Source organism: Lissotriton vulgaris, chromosome 10, assembly GCF_964263255.1.
Source record: "Lissotriton vulgaris chromosome 10, aLisVul1.2, whole genome shotgun sequence".
In the NCBI taxonomy this organism is placed as follows: Eukaryota; Metazoa; Chordata; class Amphibia; order Caudata; family Salamandridae; genus Lissotriton; species Lissotriton vulgaris.
Genome location: NC_141698.1, coordinates 421,557,011 through 421,580,233, shown reverse-complemented (window position 1 = coordinate 421,580,233; position 23,223 = coordinate 421,557,011). Strand labels below are relative to the sequence as shown.

Below are 23,223 nucleotides of genomic sequence, written 5' to 3'. Positions count from 1 at the left end.
TGAGCGGGGCACAGATTTATGTGAGAGAATGTATGTACATTGCCAGAGGTTCAATAAAAAGCCCAAAAAGAACATGAGCAATAGGACATCCATGCAGATAATCTGTTTAGGAGCAAGACAATCAATGCAGCAGCCATGAAATATAGAGGGTCTATCAAGCTGGTAAGCTGAAAAGGAAATTTGTATGCCATAGGTATTAGATATAGATATTACAGCTCACCAGGTCATAAGCCTCATCTACATGCAAAGTAATGGCAGCAGGGGTGTTATGAAGTATGAAGTAATCAAAAGCTTCAGCGAGGAAATACATATTGATAGAACTATTAACTCTATACTTATTAATGTGAGGCTGCTTGTAACAAATGATTATTAATGACTTAGGCCAGAATTAAATTATCAGAATTTCAGAGTTATAGGGCTATATAGCACAAGAGCTCTAGAAAGTCCTTGAGGGGTTTTGGAAAACTTATAATACCACTATTAACAAAGGAGGGGTGCATGTATCTTCCTTTGATAATGTGACTAATGAATTTACGGCCACATGCATCATTGTTGCCGTTCGCGATTTCTTAATTGCGAAAATTAAGGAATCGCAATTAAGAAATCGTAAACGCTATGCACCAAGAAATCTCATTTTTTTTGCGATTGCTTAAATTTCCTTAATTGCGATTCACAATTTGGAATTTGGATTCGCAATTAAGGAATCCCTTCCCATTGATTCCTGAATGAATGGGAAGTAATTTTCAATTTGCGATTAGCAATTTGCGAATCACAAATTGAAAATGCAATTTCAAGGGTGCAGGGTGGTGTTCAAAGGACCCCCCCTGCACCCCTGAAATATAACTTTAAGTACATTTTTCACACACACATGCCCCAAGGGCATGTGTGTGTGTAAAATGAAACTTTCAAAATGCACTTTTGTGCATTTTTGAAAGTTTTCACAAATTACCATGAAGGTCAACTTCATGGTAATTTACCTCTCCCTATTTGCGAATTCGCAAATTTAAAATGTTCCTGCATTGCATTTAAGAAATCTCAAATTGCGATTTCTTAAATGCAATTGCAATTTTAGAAATCGCAATGTGATTGCGATTTCCAAAATTGCGAAAAACATGATGCATCCCAATTTTGTCAATTGCATTTGCAAACGGCCGAAAATTGCGATTCGCACCGTTTGCGAATGCAGTTTACTTTGATGCATGTGGGCATTAATTACAGTGACAAGTAGCTCTACCAGAAACTAATTTATAAAACCTATTATTGAAACCAGCATCCTCCAAAGCTTTTAACTCTCCAAATAAAATATTGCAACTTTCACTTCTTCCTTTAGTATAAGCTTAGAAAGTAAAGCATATCCTTGTGAGAATGTCTCAGTAGAAGAAGATAAGATAAGAAAGAATTGCAGTGACCTTTAAATGAGGGATGATCTTTGTCTTGAATAGACATATAACACCTCAAAAAATGAGAGGAGATGATTTCTTGATCATGAGTCATAGCCTTTAAATCCAAATCATTAAATGCTGATATAAAACTTTTACTGGCTCTCTCTCTCTCTGGCTGACCACTATAACATTCTGCCCTTCTTCTCTTCTCTTCTATAAAATAGTTTTTATTAATGACAAAAGGAACATTCATCAAGCATACAGTGGTTACAATATTGCATTTCCATCACAAGTTGCCATTTCATAGCCAAAGTTCTAATGAATGTTTTAAGTAAGTAAACCTAACAAAGGTTAGTAGCTGTTATTGACATGTCAGACAAAGAATTACAAGGGGGGAAACAGTTGATAAATAAGAGAGTACATAAATGCAAGGCAAATCGTGCAACATTCAAGTAATCATGTGTAAATCTACAACAAAATAGAGTTACATTTCATCAATGAACATAATCCTTTTGTTCTAGCCAGAGCCTTCTCTCTTTTGTAAACTTCCATTGAGGTAGCCCACCATTCCACAGCCCTAAGGGGTCTCTTGGATATCCATGCCCCTGCAATAGCAAGTAGCGCAGCGACCAAAATGATGGAGAAAAGAGATCTCCATGAGGAGCAGGTTTCTGCTTTATATCTCAACATGATCTCTTGAATAGTCGAGGAATAATCCATCCCAAGGCAGTCCTTACAGATATGCCTGATTTCCTTCCAAAATAACCCCTAGCTTTGAGCAGGTGACAAACATATGTACAATGTTTGCAGCGATCAGGCCGCACTTTGGGTATTTACCCCGATTGCTCACATACCTTCCCTCTTTTTGTCTCCAGCTAGCTATCTTTTCTGAAGTATAGTATAACATACATATTGTCTGGAATTGGTTCAGCTTTAAATTGATTGAACGAACAGATTCATTCAGTGTTGCTAATGCATTACTACATCTATAGGAGTGTTATCTTCCCCCAGTGCCTTACTCCATTTTGTCACCAGCTTCACACATGCGTCATCTCTGAAGTGGCTGATGCGCTAGGATACATTGCTAATTACTGATTTCCGAAGTGTATTAGCAAGCACACCATTATATCAGATATCTCTGCTGTCTTTTCCCCTTGTCGTCTCAAAAAGTAGTCCCTAAGCTGCAACTATTTGAAAAATAGTTGATGTGGGAGTGAGAAGGAAGCTTGTAAGCTTTGAAATGTTCGAAAGCTGTTGTGGTCATAAAGATGTCCCAATTAATCCACCCTGTGGCTAACCCAGCTTCTAGAAGCACTATCATGAAATATCTCTGGGAGGACCGGGTAGCCCCAAAGGGAAAGTTGTCATGAAATAATGTCAGATAAAGAATATTTAGGTAACATTTCCCTCCAAATGTAGACTATATCTCTAAAATTCTCAAAGCGGACTCTCTTAAAGTAGTTCGGGTCATTGGACCTATAGAAACCGGCTGCTGTCATGCCAAAAGCAAGGCTGTTTGCTAAAATCCTGGCTCTCAGTTGAAAGGAGGCTGCGCAAGCGACCAGTAAATGCTTCCCAATATTATAATTTAAAATCCGGAAGGTGTAGCCCCCCCATGATTATATGGAAGCTTAGTAAATATTATTGCACAACATGCTTGTTTGTATCCCCAAATAAAACAATTTATCGCATCTTCTAGCTTCTTAAAGAAAGAGTTAGGAATTCATAAAGGAATAGAGTGAAATAAAAAAAAATGGTAATATTTACATTTTTATGACATTACATCTCCCAATTATGCTAATTGGCAGTTTCTGCCAATTTCTCAGCTTTTTATTTAAGGATTGAGTCAAAAATTCATAATTCAGTTTTAGTATTTCTTTAATCTGCGGGGAAATACGGATCCCAAAATAATTAACAATTGAACACGCCCCCATAATTGGCCTATCCAATTTAAAATTAAGAAGTACTTGTGTCTTATTAGAGTTTAGCTTATATCCCGAAAAGGAAGCAAATATATCTGCTTTGCGTTTGATAAGATCGACAGATCCGACAGGATTGGGTGTAAAGACAGCAATATCATCCGCTTAAGTGGTGACCTTGAACTCATAGGATCCCGATCGCAGAGGTATTATTTTTGTATTTTTGTGTAATGCACATATGAAAAGGTTCAATCTATGCCGCAAATAAAAACGGTGAAACAGGGAATCCCTGACAAGTACCCCAATGTATCCTAAATGGAATAGATTTTATGCAAGCATAAAGCAGTTTGGCCTGTGGTTTAGTGTATAAGGTCAATATCCACATGCTATATCATTCACTCAGCCCAAATGATGACAATGTTGCCCATAGACACCCCCAAACCGCACGGTCAAACGCCTTTTCGGCATCTAACAATTTCATCCCGAGATTACTGGCAGCTTTCCTTGCTAAGTCAAAGGTAATAATTGCAGTATTAGTGTGAGCCGTAGTGTCCATGCCCATAATAAAGCTGTGCTGTTGACTTGAGACTAGTCCTGGCATCAAAGGTGCCAGTCGGCTTGCCATACTTTGGCGAAGATTTTAGCGTCTGTATTAATGAAGGATATCGGGTGATAGGAACTACATTCTCAGGTGGCTTGCCCTTTTTTTAAAGAAAAATACCATATTTGTCATATGCCAAGATGACAGCACTACTCCACTGGGCCCTATTTCTTGTCTGACTTCAACCAGTACCGGTATTAAAATATCTTTAAAAATCTGATACAACTCATTTAGTATTGAATTGTCACATCAGGCCTTAGCAGAGGGTAAAAAAATCAGGTCTTTGAGAATTGCTCGACTATTAAATATGGATCTGCATAACGTGTGCCTTCCACACCTCTAAGAGCCTTAATTTTTCCCTTGGCTTTATTGTCAGCCAGCTGATGTGCCAACACCCTTCTCGCCTGTTCGCCATATTCATATTGAAGGGAGCGATGCTTGTTGTAACAAGCGGCTACCATTTCCTTAAGTGTGCTTTCCAAAGACAATTGTTTGTCTAATAAAGAGATGTACAACTGTGCCTGATATTGTCCCTCTTGTCTTATTTGTTCAGCATGAAGAGATTTCAGGTTTGTTAAGGTTGAGCAAGCAGCTCTAGTAGCAGCTTCCCTAGTTTTGTTTTGTTGTAGGACATATTGTTGGGTGAGCCCCCTGAACACCTAAATTGAATCCCATACGATGCATGGGGAAGCAGTATTAAGATTAAATTGTATATATTCCGCCAAGTGTTTGTAGATTAATGGGCATTAGTCGATATCTCTGAATAAATGGCGTGGGAATGAAAATGGGCGCCTGGTTACTGGCTGAGATTGGAAAGATAGCCAAATAGAATTGTGGTCAGAAGTTATCCTAGGGCAAGCTTTCTTCTCAGCGGATTCAAGTATTTGATCAGTGACCCAGGACATATCGATCCTGGAATACTGCTTTTGTGGGGCTAAGTGATATGTGTATCCCGGCACTGCTGGACACAGTGCCTGCTGTGCATTTTTTATGCTGTGTAAGCGTGCTCATTCGAGAATGGATGTCCTTACTTTCATCATTCTTGAGATTGCATGTCAGTTAATAGAATCTATAGCATAGTTCATGACATAGTTGAAATCCCCCATAATTACCCACACACCCTGCCAATCCAATATTTCTAACATTAAATAATCGAATATATATCAGGGTTGTCAGCATTAGGTCCAGAAATGGTACAACATACACATTTTGTGCCCGAGATTTCAAGCTGGGCGATTGCCCATCTACTTCTGTAATCATTTAAAACTCTGTGAGTTTTGTACACCAGTGATGTACTCACTAATATAGCAGTTCCTCTTATAGAAACTCTCTGAGGTGTAAAACCAATTATTTGCTATCCTAGCTGTTTGAACAATCCCTATCTTTATAGGCCAAGTGAGTTTCCGTCCCAAAAATAATATGGGGTTTATACATTTTTAAATTCTTCACACACAAGTTGACGCTTGTGAACTGCGCACACAGACCCTGCAGTAGCAGACATGAGAAGGTTTGAAAGGCTACTTCTGTGGGTAGCACAAGCAGTGCTTCAGGCCCACTAGTAGCATTTAATGTACAGGCCCTGGGTATATGGTATACCACTTTCCAAGGGACTTACAGGTAAATCAAATATGCCAAACAGGTGTACACATATCATACCATGTTTAGGGGGAATGCACATGTACTTTAGCACTGGTTAGCAGTAATAAAGTGCCCAGTGTCAAAACACCAACAAAAAGGAGGTCAGAAAAATGGAGGAGGAAGGTAAAATGTTTGGAGATAACCTGATAGAAAGGGATCGGGTCTAACATCTTCTAAATTTCCATCTCCTTACATATCCGAGCCTAGGTTTTCTGCATGATCACTCAGACAACCAAGTTTCCAAAAGGTAGGAAGAGTAAACAATATGTCAGTTTTCTTAATATGATGTGGCATCTCTATGTACATGCACAGTAAAGGAACGAAAAGCCCAAAAAGTGCCCGGTGAATGAGGAGAGGTACAATATGGCAATATTTTCATGTTTTTGAGAATGTAATGCATTCACACACATTAATTGAAAAGGCACTGGGGTAAGAGCAGATAAAGAGCTGCAAGTTATTTAACAAGGCACTAACATTATAGGGGAAAAGAAAATGATGCCTTACATTTTTTGGGGATGATTTTTATGAAGGGTATTCCTTCAAGGAACACACACACAATGGTATTACCCTTCCTATCTCTCTAAGATCGGGCTAAACTTGACAGCAATACTGTTTATGGACAGTACCTAACCATATGAAAACATACAACCAATTTATAGCATAGGTAACCGCCTTTGTAAAGGGATCCCTTTGTTCCAACTGTACTATTTCTAAGAGCCCCAATTAGACCATTTTTTGTGAGCTTGTAGTGACGCTTCACCTTTTTCCTTTTGAAAATATGTTGCATTTCATCTATCAGTCTTTACTTCAGGACAACAAAGGAATACTATTCAAAAGAATATTGGATCACTAATTACAAGTATATTGCTATATTTGCTTTATCATCCAGAGTACACAGAGGACAGATCCTGCAGGGACTGCAGGAGACTGATGGAACCTTAAATTCACGCTTGCTAAAATATGTATTTATCTAAATTAAAAACTGATTAGTAGATCACAGGAAAACCATATGCCCTCTCTAAGGCATATCAAATCATCATTAGGCTACTTTAGGCGGCTGAGAGATTAGTAATCAAATATAACTTCCATTCCACCTAATGTTCACCTTATTATGAAGGAAGGATTATGGCATTGTGTGCAGGAAAAACTAATAAATTCAGTTACACCGGGAAACCTAACAAACTCTGTTGCAAAGATAAAAATTGATCATAATTTTAAAAGAATTTTTAGACTACCTTCAATACCCCATTTCTAGAAAATTTTACATGCAGTTCAGGCTGGGCATCCTTTATGAGGAGTTGTTAAACCCTGCATTCTGGGTCTGGCCTGTGACTTGCATGTAATACCACCTGCGAAAAGGATGAGCATGTAATATTCTTTTGGTCAGCATACAAGAAATCTAGATAAAAAATGATTAAATCACTGTGTTTAAAGTTGGTAATTAGGCACTTCTGGAAAGCGTGAAGGATATGCAAGACAGACACAAGCCCTTTTGTTGTGTATGCTGTGTCTATATTTCAGCAAATAGCATAGTATCTGAGAATGAAACTGCTGAAAACTGTACACCACTCCACTGTACTCTAGTCCACTGTATGCCACTCCACTGTATGACACTCTAGTCTACACCACTCCACTGTATGCTATGGCAATGAACGCCAGTCCAGTCTAGACTATTCTATTGCACGCACCTCCACTATACAACAGTCCACTCTACGCTATTCCACTCTTTGCCACGCCACTCCACTGTACGCCACTCCGCTACACTCTGTTCCACTCCACTGTAAGCTAGTTTACTCTACACCACTCAATTATACACTATTTCACTTTACTCCACTCCATTCTTTACCACTCTACTGCATGCTATTCTACTCTACGCCACTCCACTCTACCTCACTGCACTATACACTATTCCACTGTTCGCAACTACTTTTTATGCTACTCAACTCTGAGTTATTCAACTCTGTGCCAATCCACTATACCACAGTACACTGTAAGCTACTAGACTGTATTCTAATCCACTGTATGATACTCCTATGCACCCCACTCCACTTTATGCCATTCTGCTGTTCGCCATTCCATTCTACACCACTTCACTGTATGCTATTCCAAACTACACCACTCCACTCTGTGTCATTCTAGTGTACTCTACTTTAGGGTACACAATACTACTTTATGCCACTCCAGTCTACACTACTCCCCTCTATGTAAGTCCACTGTGCGGTTTTCCCCTGTCCCTCACTCGTATTTATGCTATTTCACTTAACGTTACTCCACTCTACGCCGCTCCACTTCATACCACTTAACACTGTACCATATTCCACTGCATGCCACTACACTCTATGACACTACACTCTACTCTATTCAATTATATATCACTGCACTCTAAGCCAATTCAGTGTACATCACTTCACTATACGTTATTCCACTGTGAGCAACTCTACCCTACACCATTCCACTCTATGCACTCCATGCACCCCTCCACGTTACAGCAATCTACTGTATGCTATTACACTGTACACAACTTTATTCTGAGTCTTCATCTCAGCCACTTCACTCTATGCCATTTCATTCTATACTATTACAGTCAACGCTATTCCACTTTACAACACTACACTCTGCTCCAATCTGCATTCCACTATTCCACTATATACCACTCCACTCTACGTTACTACACTGTATGCCAGTAGAACTCAACGTTAGTCCACTCTACACCACTTCATTGTACTCTACTCCACTGTATGCCACACCATTCTACAGCACATCACTCTATGCCACTCCACAGTAAGCTATTACACTGTACATCACTACAGTCTACCTCACTGCACTCTAGCCAACTCAAGTCTACTCTACAACACTGCACAATATTCCACTCTAAAACCCTCCACTCTACCCCACTCTTCTGTACGCCACTCCACTCTACACCACTCCACTCTGTGCTATTCCACTCTACACCACGCAGCTCTATGCCCCTCCACTTTATGCCACTCCACTTTACGCTATTCCACTGTCCCACAGTCCACTCTACTACACTCTATTCTATGCCACTACACTCTACACTAATCCAGTCTACACTATTCTATTGTTTGCATCTCCACTGTATGAGACTCCACTCAATTCTATTCTACTCTACTCCACTCCCCTCTACACCACTCTGCTCTATCTCACACCACTCTACCCCACCTCATGCCACTCTACTGCTCTCCACTCTATCCCACACCACTCGATGATACCCTAGTCTACGTCATTTCCACTGTGCGCCTCTCTACCGTGTGCTACTCCACTCTATGCTATTCCACTGTACACAACTCCACTCTCTCCACTCCAATCTACGCTATTGCACTCAACATCACTCCACTCTAATCCACTCCATTCTAAGCCCACTCCACTGTACGCTTTTCTACTCTATGCCACTTCAATCTATGTCACTCCACTCTACGCCACTCCACTCTGGCTGGTCTATGGTATGCCACTACACTGTACCTCACTCTACTGTACACTACTGCACTCTACTCCAATCCCTCGACTGCAGCACTGTGTACAATATTACACTCTAGTACACTCCACTCTATGTCTATCCACTTTTTGCCACTCCTCTGTATGCTATTGTACTGTACGCCATTCCACTCAACAAAACTCTAATGTATGCTATTCCACTCTACCCCACTTCACTCTACGCCACTGAACTATACACAACTACATTGTAGGCAACTCAACTCTACGTAATTGTACTCTATGCACTCCACTCTATGTCAGTTCAATATAGGCCACTCCACTCTACATCACACAACGGTACACTATTCCAATCAACACCACTTGTACATATGTCAGAGCTAGAAGATCAGAGGTGAAATGTAATGGATGAAATATTATTGGTGAAAGCTTATGGATGAAAGGTTTAGAAGCACTCATCTCTCCCAGACTTAGGAACCACATGACACTATGATAATCAGGGAAATCCTGATTCACCACTATGAGGGGAGTTAGATCTTTGAACATTCCACAGATAAAAACCTGGTGAAATGCATGTGGAAATAAAACTGCTTGGTACTGCAAAAAAGGCATGTAATAATTTGATAATGAACCACCGTTGTCCATTCCTATGGGGCAAGTGAATTAGTAATGCAAACAAAAATTACAGTGGCCTTGTAATTTCTAGGAACAGTTATCTGCATTTGGAGCCCCAAAGACTCCTGTATTGAGGTTAACAGTGCTGCATTCATTTATCAATCCATTACGTATTTTGAAAATGAACGTAACCATTTTTTAGGTTACCTGGTTGTGGCATTCCTGGTGGAGGAGGCTGGAAAGGGGGAGGTTGTGGTTGGGGAGCATATCCTGCATAAATGAAGGAAAAATACAGTTAAATTAAGAGGTATGAGTGACATTTGTAAATAACAAGAACATTTTCTGAGACGATTAATTAATTATTATGCAAACAATCTTTTGGATTAAATGGAAGTTAGACCATTGAAAAAAGCTCAGTGGAATTTATATTAAGGTTTCATTCTACACTGACAATTAATGAAGTGCAGAACTGGATGAGCATTATTCATGGTTTATGTTTTTATTGTAAAAATGAATAAAACACATAAAAAGTAAAGAAATTATATACAGTCAAAATCTGATAAGAAAATTGAAAATGATATATAACTGGAAATCATTTATAATGCATGCAAAGACATAAAGAAATGTATATCCACTCTCAAAATAGCTTTCCTAATGAAAAATGACCCATCTCTGAGCTACAATAAGTGCCATATAACATGATTTGGCCATACTTTGTTAACAAATCTTTATTTTCAAATAAATCAAGATAAATTGCTTTAGGAAAAGATGTCAACTAAACTCCAAATTTCAAGCTTAAAGTAAAAAAGCATCTTCTCAAAATTGACCAGGTTAGGAAATTCAAAGAACACATTCTTCCAACCCCTGGAACTAAGATAACATTGTGGGCAGCAGGAGAAAATAGATAGGAGGATGTTTTACGTTTATGAGGGGTATACCACAGATTCTATTTGCTAAAGAATGGCATATGAAGATAATTACAAATGCATTGTGAAATATGAAACAGATTATTAATTTTAAACTGATCTTCATTATTTAGGGGTATCCTGGATGGATTTAGCAATTTAGTCTGCATATGGGAAATTTAGAAACAAGGACAGATCATTTCTTTTAGCAATAATCAGTTCAAAGATTTACTACTTATATATATATAAAATGGGTTAACTACTTCTGTTGTCTGTATAATTTGAGATACAGAGAGTTGTTTAACCATGTAAATTAATTGAAAATATGAAAAATGTAGCTGACCTTCTTTGAAAGAATCAGATTGGTGGAAAATGGAGATGTCCTTGAAGGAATCTTGGCCAAGAAGCTCACCTATATTCACAATGCACAATGGAGGCCAGAGTTGAATCCATTAGGAAGTGGCTACCACGAAGGATCAATGTAATTCCCATATTGGAGTTTCAGTGAGATTGTTAGGACTTTGAAGCATTTGTGAGGCCAGATTTTTTTCTTACTAAGGATGAGAATCTTATAATGACCTTTTTCAATGACTCTCGTTACTGAATAAATCAAGATAAATTACTTACATCAATATCTTTTCTTAATATACATAGTACTATATATTTGTCCTAGTTATCTGTTTAAATCATGAACCATCTACTTTGGATTGCCACTAAAGCCAATAAATTCAAATAAAGATAGGTAGGGCAAATCTGACCATTCTTTAGAAAGTTTCTTATTTTGATGACAATTCTCTGTTTTTTATTAGCCCAAATAAAATTTCAGAAATACGCCATTGATTTGATCACAAAATGCACTGGAAAAAAAACACAGACAGCTCATAAAAACCACCAAAATAATGGTAGAAAAAACTTTTTAATTAAAGAAATGAGGCCAATTCTAGACAATGAAAAAAGCAAACTTCTAATCGTTATTATTGGAGGTGCTATCTCGGATCTTCAGAAAAATAAAGCCCAAACTACAGTTTAGAACAGAGGTTATGATGATTGCATAATTATGTCAGTAAAACGTCACTAGAAGCATTAAACAGTATTTCTGTTTTAGCCCCATTGACTTAATAGTAACCCATTTTAGTTTCTCGCTTGATGGCAGACAAGGCCGATCTAATGTTGCCCTGTTATGCAGCTAGATATAAGACAATATCATCTGCATAAAGTTTTATAACTAGAAAGGCTGTGAGCGGGGCACAGATTGATGTGAGAGAATGTATATACATTGCCAGAGGTTCAATAAAAAGCACAAAAAGAACATGAGCAATAGGACATCCATGCAGATAATATGTTTAGGTGCAAGACAATCAATGCAACAGCCATGATATATAGAGGGTCTATCAAGCTGGTAAGCTGAAAAGGAAATTTGTAGGCCATAGGTATTAGATATAGATATTACAGCTCACCAGGTCATAAGCCTCATCTACATGCAAAGTAATGGCAGCAGGGGTGTTATGAAGTATGAAGTAATCAAAAGCTTCAGCGAAGAAATACATATTGATATAACTATTAACTCTATACTTATTAATGTGAGGCTGCTTGTAACAAATGATTATTAATGACTTAGGCCAGAATTAAATTATCAGAATTTCAGAGATATAGGGCTATATAGCACAAGAGCTCTAGAAAGTCCTTGAGGGGTTTTGGAAAACTTATAATACCACTGTTAACAAAGGAGGGGTGCATGTATCCTCCTTTGATAATGTGACTAATGAATTTACAGCCACATGCATCATTGTTGCCGTTTGCGATTTCTTAATTGCGAAAATTAAGGAATCGCAATTAAGAAATCGCAAACCGCTATGCACCAAGAAATCGCATTTTTTTTGGCGATTTCTTACATTTCCTTAATTGCAATTCACAGTTTGCGAATCACAATTAAGGAATCCCTTCCCATTGATTCCTATGGGCCTAGAGGCCCATAGGAATGAAGGAAGTCATTTTCAATTTGCGATTAGCAATTTGCGAATCGCAAATTGAAAATGCAATTTCAATGGTGCAGGGTGGGGTTCAAAGGACTCCCCCCTACACCCCTGAAATATAACTTTAAGAGCATTTTTCACACACACATGCCCCAAGGGCATGTGTGAGTGTAAAATGAAACTTTCAAAAATCTCACAAATTACCATGAAGGTGAACTTCATGGTAATTTAACTCTCCCTATTTGCGAATTTGCAAATTTAAAATGTTAATGCATTGCATTTAAGAAATCTGAAATTGCGATTTCTTAAATGCAATCGCAATTTTAGAAATCGCAATGTGATTGCGATTTCTAAAATTGCGAAACACATGATGCATCCCAATTTTGTCAATTGCATTCACAAACGGACGAGAATTGCGATTCGCACCGTTTGCAAAAGCAATTTACTTTGATGCATGTGGGCATTAGTTACAGTGACAAGTAGCTCTACCAGAAACTAATTTATAAAACCTACTAGCAGCCCGTCCCGACTTTGTCCGGGGATGAAATGTAATGTGTGCAATGTTTGTAATATTAAATTCGAAATTATTGTAAGATTTCAAGGAATACAACATTCCCCGCTTGACAAAGCTGCGCCCCTTTTTTTAGGGCAGCCCCCTCTGACAACGGGCGAGGTGACAAATTACGAAAGGTTTGTTTTACTTATCGCCAGAAGTACTGTGAGTGTTATGAGTAATGGAGCGTGATTGTGCGTGATTGTGCGCTTGTGAAAGCCGCGCCCCTTTCTTTAAACCTGCCCCCTGTGACAACGCCGAGGCTCACAAATGAGTGAAGCTTTGTTTTTGTTCAGGCCACAAGTACTGTGAGTGTTATGAGTAATGGAGAGTGAATGGGCTTGCACAGTGAAATCGGCGGCCATTTATTTATTGTTTATAGCTTTGGGACAGGCCCCTCTGACAACGTTGACGCCCACAAAGGCGTGAATGTGGCTCCAAGTGAATTTCGCGCTTGTGAAAGCTGCGCCCCTTTCTTTATGCCTTCCCCGGCCCCTCTGACAACGGCGACACCCACAAAGGCGTGAATATTGCGCCGAGTGAATAGTGCGCTTTTGAATGCGCACCCCTTTTTTTGATGCCAACCCCCTCTGCCAACGCTGAGGCTCACAAATGAGTAAAGCTTTGTTTTAGTTAGCGCGGCAAGTACTATGATTGTTATCAGTATCAGTAATGAAGCGTGAATGTGCATGCATATTTTATTATCGTTTTTAGTTTTGGGCCAGGCCCCTCTGACAATGGTGACGCCCACAAAGTGTAGTTTGAGACACCCATCGCTACTTTGACATGCCCATCGCTGACAGCAGAACGCCAACGCCCACAAGGAACTACTTTACCTCTAAGGTAGCCTATGTCCATCTGCTGCAACTCCCCTTTACAATGCTGTATTGGGTGTTCTGATTGGTGCTGTACTTCTTGAGATTACATGCCTCAAAGGGTCAGCTCTCTCTTTATAATAGTAGTATAGATTATTGAAACCAGCATCCTCCAAAGCTTTTAACTGTCCAAATAAAATATTGCAGCTTTCACTTCTTCCTTTAGTATAAGCTTAGAAAGTAAAGCATATCCTTGTGAGAATGTGTCAGTAGAAGAAGATGACATAAGAAAGAATTTCAGTGACCTTTAAATGAGGGATGATCTTTGTCTTGAATAGACATATAACACCTCAAAAAATGAGAGATGATTTCTTGATCATGAGTCATAGTCCTTAAATCCAAATCATTAAATGCTGATATAAAACTTTTACTGGCTCTCTCTCTCTCTGGCTGACCACTCTAATATTCTGCCCTTCTTCTCTTCTTTTTTAAAATTGTTTTTATTAATGACAAAAGGAGCATTCATCAAGCATACAGTGGTTACAATATAGCATTTCCATCACAAGTTGCCATTTCATAGCCAAAGTTCTAATGAATTTATTAAGTAAGTAAACCTAACAAAGGTTAGTAGCTGTTATTGACATGTCAGACAAAGAATTACAAGGGAAACAGTTGATAAATAAGTGAGTACATAAATGCAAGGCAAATCATGCAACATTCAAGTAATCATGTATAAATCTACAACAAAATAGAGTTACATTTCATCATTGAACATAATCCTTTTGTTCTAGCCAGACCCTTCTCTCTTTTGTAAACTTCCATTGAGGTAGCCCACCATTCCACAGCCCTAAGGGGTCTCTTGGATATCAATGCCCCTGCAATAGCAAGTTGTGCAGCGACCAAAATGATGGAGAAAAGAGATCTCCGTGAAGAGCAGGTTTCTGCTTTATATCCCAACATGATCTCTTAAATAGTCAAGGAATAATCCAGCCCAAGGCAGTCCTTACAGATATGCCTGATTTCCTTCCAAAATAACCCCTAGCTTTGAGCAGGTGACAAACATATGTACAATGTTTGCAGCGATCAGGCCGCACTTTGGGCATTTACCCCGATTGCTCACATACCTTCCCTCTTTCTGTCTCCAGCTAGCTATCTTTTCTAAAGTATAGTATAGCATACATATTGTCTGGAATTGGTTCAGCTTTAAATTGATTGAATTAAGAGATTCATTCAGTGTTGCTAATGCATTACTACATCTATAGGAGTGTTATCTTCCCCCAATGCCTTACTCCATTTTGTCACCAGCTTCACACATCCGTCATCTCTGAAGTGGCCGAGGCGCTAGGATACATTGCTAATTACTGATTTCCAAAGTGTATTATGCAAGCACACCATTATATCAGATATCTCTGCTGTCTTTTCCCCTTGTCGTCTCAAAACGTAGTCCCTAAGCTGCAAATATTTGAAAAATAGCTGATGTGGGAGTGAGAAGGAAGCTTGTAAGCTTTGAAATGTTCGAAAGCCGTTGTGGTCATTAAGATGTCCCAATTGATCCACCCCGTGGCTAGCCCAGCTTATCACTATCATATAATATCTCTGGGAGGACCGGGTTGCCCCAAAGGGGAAGTTGTCATGAAATAATGTCATATAAAGAATATTTAGGTAACATTTCCCTCCAAATGTAGACTATATCTCTAAAATTCTCAAAGCGGCCTCTCTTAAAGTAGTTCGGGTCATTGGTCCTAGAGAAACCGGATGCTGTTGTGCCCAAAAGCAAGGCTGTGGCTAAAATCCTGGACTCTCAGTCGAAAGGAGGCTGCGCAAGCGACCAGTAAATGCTGCCCAATCATATAATTTAAAATCCGGAAGGTGTAGCCCCCCCATGATTATATGGAAGCTTAGTACATTTTATTGAACGACATGCTTGTTTGTATCCCTAAATAAAATCATTTATCACATCTTCTAGGTTCTTAAAGAAAGAATTAGGAATTCGTAAAGGAATAGAGTGAAATAAATTTTAAAAAATTGGGAATTTTATTTTTTTGACATTACATCTCCCAATGATGCTAATTGGTAGTTTCTGCCAACTTCTCAGCTTTTTATTTACGGATTGAATAAAAAATTCATAATTCAGTTTTAGTATTTCTTCAATCTGCGGGGAAATACGGATCCCCCAAATAATTAACAATTGAACACTCCCCCATAATTTGCCTATCCAATTTAAAGTTAAGAAGTACTTATGTCTTATTAGAGTTTAGCTTATATCCCGAAAAGGAAGCAAATATATCTGCTTTGCGTTTGATAAGATCAACAGATGCAACAGGATTGGGTGTAAAGACAGCTATATCATCTGCTTAAGTGGTCACCTTGAACTCAGAGGATCCCGATCGCAGAGGTAGTATTTTTGTATTTTTGTGTAATGCACATATGAAAAGGTTCAATCTATGCCGCAAATAAAAACGGTGAAACGGGGAATCCCTGACAAGTACCCCAATGTATCCTAAATGGAATAGATTTTATGCAAGCATAAAGCAGTTTGGCCTGTGGTTTAGTGTATAAGGTCAATATCCACATGCTATCTCATTCACCCAACCCAAATGATGACAATGTTGCCCATAGACACCCCCAAACCGCACGGTCAACCGCCTTTTCGGCATCTAGCAATCAATCAATCAATCAAGACATTTATAGAGCGCACTACTTACCCGGAGGGTCTCAAGGCGCTTGGGGGGGGGGGGGTGGGGGTGCTGCTACTGCTCGAACAGCCAGGTCTTGAGCTTCTTCCTGAAGGAGAGGTGGTCTTGGGTCAGGCGCAGGTCAGTCGGGAGGGAGTTCCAGGTCTTGGCGGCCAGGAAGGAGAAGGACCTTCCTCCTGTTGTTGACTGGCTGATCGGAGATGGCGTTTGGGAGCGTAGAAGTTGATGCGGTTGTTGAGGTAGCTCGGTGGCCTCTGACTTGTACGGTGGTAGTCGGACTCTCTGTGTTCTTCCGTCGAGGAAGGAGATGATCCATTCCAGTGCCTTCTCCTGGATTCCGACGTTGCTGAGGCGCTGCACTAGGGTGTGGTGGCAGACAGTGTTGAAGGCCGCGGAGAGGTCTAGGAGGATGAGGGCCGCTGTTTCTCCTTTGTCCATCAGGGCTCGGATGTCATCGGTGGCAGCGATGAGGGCGGTCTCGGTGCTGTGGTTGGCTCGGAAGCCAGACTGTGAGGGGTCGAGGGATCCGTTCGTCTCGAGGAAGGCGGCCAGCTGCTTGTTGACGGTCTTCTCGATGACTTTGGCTGGAAACGGGAGGAGCGAGATGGGGCGGTAATTCTTGAGTTCGGTGGGGTCCGCTGTAGGTTTCTTGAGTAGGGCGCTGAGTTCGGCATGTTTCCAGCTCTCCGGGAAGGTGGCGGTGTCGAAGGAGGTGTTGATGATGTCCCGCAGGTGGGGTGCGATGACAGCGTCTGCCTTGTTGAAGACGTGGTGAGGGCAGGGGTCGGTTGGAGATCCGGAGTGGATGGAGTTCATCATGCGGACGGTGTCTTCGGTGCTGATCGGAGTCCAGGCGCGGAGGGTGGTGGTGGGGGGCGGTGGTTCGGTCGTGGCGTGCGTCGGTTGAGTGCTGAAGCTGTTGTGTATGTCCGCGATCTTGTTGTGGAAGTAGGAGGCGAGGGAGTTGCAGAGGTCTTGCGATGGGGTGATGTCGTTGTTGCCGGCCTAGCAATCTCATCCCGAGATTAATGCAGCTTTCCTTGCTAAATCAAGGATAACAATTGCAGTATTAGTGTGAGCTATAGTGTTCTTGCCCATAATAAAGCTGTGCTGTTGTCTTGAGACTAGTCCTGGCATCAAAGGTGCCAGTCGGCTTGCCAATACTCTGGCGAAGATTTTAGTGTCTGTATTAATGAATATCGGGCGATAGGAACTACATTCTCAGGTGGCTTGCCCTTTTTTAAAGAAAAATACCATATTTGTCATATGCCAAGATGACAGCACTACTCCACTGGCCCCTATTTCCTGTATGACTTCAACCAGTACTGGTATTATAATATCTTTAAAAAGCTTATGCAACTCAATTGGTATTGAATTGTCACACCAGGCCTTAGCAGGGAGTAACAAAATCGTGTCTTTGAGAATTGCTCGACTATTAAATATGGATTTGCATAGAGTGTGCCTTCCATACCTCTAAGAGCCTTAATTTTATACATGGCTGTGTTGGATACTGCTGCCCTAGAGCGGGGGGGAGTGCTCCCTCCCTGTGTGCTATTCTTTGGTGAAGCCATCCTTCTAACAAAGACCGAAGCTGGAGTGAGTACAAGGGAAGACCAGTAGAGAGAAGAGTAGCGTGGCCTGATGAACCAGTGTGTACGCTGGATCAGTATCCAGGACCACCTCGGCGCAGGTGTTGGAGCGCATTGCGCTATTAACAGAGGTTTCAGGGGCTGGCCCCTCCACTCCAGATAACGCCCCCAGTAAGAAAGGGGTTAGGAAGAAAGCTAAACTGGGTAAGGGCCCACAGGGTATTCAAGCTCCAATGGAAGACGCTGCAGGGCACTGTCTGGGGGTAAGCACTTAGGGCATAGATTCTACATTAGGTGGTTCTATTTCCGACGTTCCACAGTAGAAAGGGGCCGTGTTGGAGCAGGGTCATCAAGCGAAGGTGAGAGGTGTTAGGGAGGCCAGAAATAAAGGTCCCCAGAAAAGCTCAGAAAGCGACGGTGAGAAACAGCTCGGCACGCATCACCCCTTCTCTGCGCTCTTTTTTTAGGGTGCAGCCTCAGATTTTGAATATTAAAAATCAAGCAACTTCTATCGGCCCTATCAACCCGATCGACCCTATCAACCTGCATAAACCCTTTTCTGTCTACAACACCCCTCCTGTAGCGCCTATAGCACCCTTTGAAATACCCTGCAATATTTTTACTACTTTGACTAAACAGATGGATCAGATGGAAGTCTCAGTAATATCTTCCGGGACAGCCAATACCTTAATCAGTCACTTAATAAGTCAGGAAAACTCTATTAACGCGGAGGTGCCACCTTCAGTAACTTCAGGGCCTACTTCTTCTTCTCTACCTTCAGTAAAGTCAGGGCCTCCTGCGTCTTCCCTGCCTTCTCGGCCAGAAGTTCATGGTTAAAGCGGGGCAGAGAGTCTAGCCGGGGCCTGCAGACATAAAACAAGGTTTTATGGTTTCTGCAGATAATCAATTGGAGATAAGGGCAGCTTGTGAGGTGCTGGAGAAAAAAGTTGACCTACTTAATAAAAGAACTGAATCCTTGGAGGGCTCAGTAGAGGAGCTTAAGGGAAATTTGGGGTCTGCGGAAGTGAAAATCCAAGCCCTACGCAGAGACGGAGACGCCATGCGGGAGAGAGTGGAGACACTCGAGAACTACTCACGGAGGAATAATCTCCGCCTATTGAAAGTTCCGGAGGGCAAGGAAGGGAGCGGTATCAAGACCTTTGTGTTAACACTATTAAAAGCCTCGTTAAATCTGGAGGAGCCGGACGATTTCCTGAAAAAATACATTCAAAGGGTGCATAGAGACCCTTTTCGATGAAATCCTGGCAGGGCCAAAGCCAGGAAAATCTTATTTAACTTTCTTACTTACACAGTAAAAGAAAAGATCTTGAACCTGGCCTTGAAAGCCAAATCATTAAAGGGTCCAGAATTTCCATTTGAGGTACGCTCAGATCTATCCAAAGTTACCCTTGACCGGCAGTGGGAACTAGGCCAAAGAATGGAGAAACTCACATCTTTCGGTGCTAGTGCGCAAATGAGATTCCCCGCCTTTTTGAAAATTATGTACAATAATAAAATGTGCAACATTAGATCTTCACACGAGGCTGACGATCTATTGGAATCCTTAAGTGATGCTCCACGGGGGGAGAACGATGCCCGACTTGAATAGAGGTTGGATGGGGGTGTTATTTTTTTCCCTCCCAAATCTTCTAGTGGAAAATAAAAAAGGAAGTGCAAAAAAAAAAAATAATAACAACGCACTATAAAATGAATTTAAAATAATATACACTTAAAAAACACATTTAAAAAATAAAAAGAGGGAAAAAAACAAAATTGAAAAAAGGAATAAAACAAAAAAGAAAAAGAAGAGAGAAAATAATATAAAGGGTACAAATTAATTTTCCTAGATAGAAGTGAGCTAGGAGGTAATCCGTACCCAATGTTTTTCTTCTTCTTAGCAACTAGTTGCATATTTTAGAGGGAAGGGTAGAGGGGATAGCTGGGGGACGTAAACTCTGGTCATACATCTAGCCAGCGTAATCAGGGATGGGTTTCCCAGGGGGGGGGGGGGCACGGGGGTTAAAGGGGTGAAATGCTAAAAATTCCTCATATGCCGGTACCCTATCAGTATTAATCAATCTCCAAGTGTACTCTGGATTTGTATCAGGGAGCTTTGCAGTTCTTTCGGGCCGGGTCAGGACTAGATTCAAGGTTTTGCAGTGAGTTGCCTTTGGTGGTGGTGGGTGTGAAGGATATGGTCTCATGACTTCGCTCCACTATTTGTCCTGGAATGTCAATGGTCTGCGCATGAAGGGTAGAAGAGACAGGATATTTCAATATCTGAGAGACTCCACGTCTCAGGTCATCATCCTCCAGGAAACTCACCTTCTTAAATCTGAGACAACAGAACTAATAAAAAATCAGAGATGGGTAGACACCTTTTATTGTACGGATCAAACCGCGAATATTAGAGGGCTTCTGTTTATATTTAAAAAAACAAGCTAAGGTCCAAATACTTGAATGTAGGGAAGACCATGGCGTGAGATGGCTTATATTATGAGTTTCTTTAGGGGGCATGTTTTTTTCCCTTGTGGGCTATTATGGTCCAAGACAGGACGACCCCTCATATTTAGACATCATTCGCTGTCACCTAACTGACCCCCCGGACCCCATAATTTGGGTTGGGGATTTTAACATTGTTCTAAAACCCAAGCTAGACAAGTCACCAAACTCTAGAGCTTCAGTCCTTTCAAAATCAAGGCAATTACTTTTGAAAACAATGACACAGCTAGGGCTAGCTGATATATGGAGGGAACGGGCGGGGGATCAATTGGGGGTCTCTTTTAAGAACCTAAATTATAAACATAAGTCCAGAATAGATTATGTTCTGTTTAGTTACTGTCTTAAAGACTTAGTCAAAGACATTGTATATTTGCCATCTCACCTCTCTGATCATTCGGCAATTCTCTTTAGTCTAATTCCCACACAGCAATATCTGCATAGCTCATGGTCTTTTGACCGTACTATCTTATAGAGGAAGATGAAATCAACTTTCTCCACACAGAGACCAAACATTTTCTCGAGGCAAACTTAAATTCTGCAAACATTTCTATTGTCTGGGATGCCCTGAAAGCCTCCTGGAGAGGCTGTATTACTAATAGAGCCTCCTATAGAAGAAGGAAATATAGGGATACCATCAAGGGTTTAGAAGTGGAAATGAACAGCATCGAGCATAAAGTGGGGGCTCATATATATTCAAGGGAAGACCATGAAAAACTAGACTCTCTTAAAAAACAACTTGAAACCATTCTCCAAGAGAGAATCGCCCGAAGATGGGAAGTGAGGTAAATCTCTCATTTTGAATTCGGTGAAGCAGCGGGTAAGATACTCGATTCGAAAATAAAAGCAGACCAGGTGAGAAATTATATAAAAGAAATCAGGGTAGAGGGTGAGATATCTCACATAATCTGACAACTGAGTTATAAAATTACTAATATGTAGAAAAATACCACTTGCCAAACAATATACATCCCCTCTCAACAGGGCTTAACAAGAATCATCACAGTGAGAACCCCCAAGGTTTGTAAGAGTAGGAGGCACTTGCCTACCACAGTAACCTGTAGGATCACAAGTAACAAAATATGTGTGTATAGTCTGTTACACAATGTGATAACAACAGTTAAAGACTTATTGGCTTGAACAAATGCTTTTCACAACAAGCTAGACCAAATGCCTGTGTCATAACAGTCCATAATAGGCAGACCAGACCTATGGTATCAGTCATAACGTTTCCCAATTCAGAAAAAATGCCTACACTTGACCCTATAACCAACTCAGGGCTACAGTTTTGAGTGTAAGCTTATCCACAAGGCAACCATCAGACACACAGTCATAAAATTAAAAAGGAATACAAATTTACAGTAGGTTAACCAAAATACTGTCTCTCCTAAGATGGTCTAAGAAGGATTTTCACAGATCAAACCTTCTATATCAATGTATTGTAACTCGGGGCAAGCAACACCAAACCCATAGCTTACTATTGTAATCTGCTTTAATATAGAGTAGTAATAATTGGCACTTAAAAGCATAGTGACACAAACATATGCTTTAACAATAAATATGTCAGGCCTACTGCCTTTATTACAATATTTCATAAACATATCAGGCTTATAGGCATGATTATTGGCTTGCCACCGTAATCAACTCAGTCCTGTATCAAGTATAAGATTTACCACATGCCAAGAGGTACAATGCAAACAGTTGTTGTGATGAAAATGCAACCCAATCAAATTCTATGCTCAGGGGCACCAACTTGTTGATGAAGTTGAAGCCTTTCTTCCAATCGTACCTTATAGAGTTTTCTCTGTCGAGCCATCGGAGGGGTGTAAACACAGTGGAGATGGTCTTCCTCATGGTTACACCAAAAGATTCACCCGCATTTTAAATGGCGGGCAGACCATTATGTTGGCTGAAAGTGTACCCCGTCGCCATGGCTATGGAGTACCCTTTTCGCCAATATAGAAATTGGTCACAAAGTCTCTATATTGAATGATTTTGTCCATGGAAATCCAGGAGAACCTTTTTTTTAAATGAGGATTATTATATTGACAATATGTCAATACAGTTTTTTGTCCCTCAAAATATAGATCCACAAAGGGACAGTTTGTTACTGAAAAACAAAAAATAAATGGTGCTGACATGCTGGGAATTTTTCCGACCCGTGTGGGGTTCATTTATTTGATTTCTTTTCAGGACTGCCAGGGCTTCTATTGGAATTCTATAACGCATATTAGCAAGCCCATTATCGCAATTTTAGCGGCAGTTTCCTGCCACTTAAACGGCGATAATTCTAACGAGGTTCTTGCTAATATGCCCCCAAGTGTTTAGTGATATTCAATAGTATTTTTTTTTACAGAGTTTTATATTGTGCGAACAGGGTATCAGAGGGCTTTACATAGCACCAGTTGCATTACATGAGGACACATTAATTTTTAGGCATGAGGAGATTAAGTGATTTACCAGGAATCACAGGATGTTCAGGGTCATTGCTGGAACTTGAACCCAGTACCCCAGATTCGCAGTCGACCGCCCTAGCTGTTAGGCCAACTCCTCTCCCCTGAATAGTAGTAAAGTATAGAACAATTGGG

General features: G+C 40.5%; 1 protein-coding gene across 7 annotated transcripts in view; it reads right to left on the bottom strand.

Annotated features, from left to right (window-relative positions):
• The window catches only part of LOC147685342 (uncharacterized), an 873,295-nt gene that overhangs the window by 451,298 nt on the left and 398,774 nt on the right, over positions 1 to 23,223 (bottom strand). For all 7 annotated transcript variants that reach the window (XM_086939630.1, XM_086939626.1, XM_086939627.1 and 4 more), the window contains one exon: positions 9,813 to 9,875. In XM_086939630.1, coding sequence (XP_086795756.1) covers positions 9,813 to 9,875 — 63 coding nt within the window. The remainder of the gene's footprint in view (positions 1 to 9,812; positions 9,876 to 23,223) is intronic.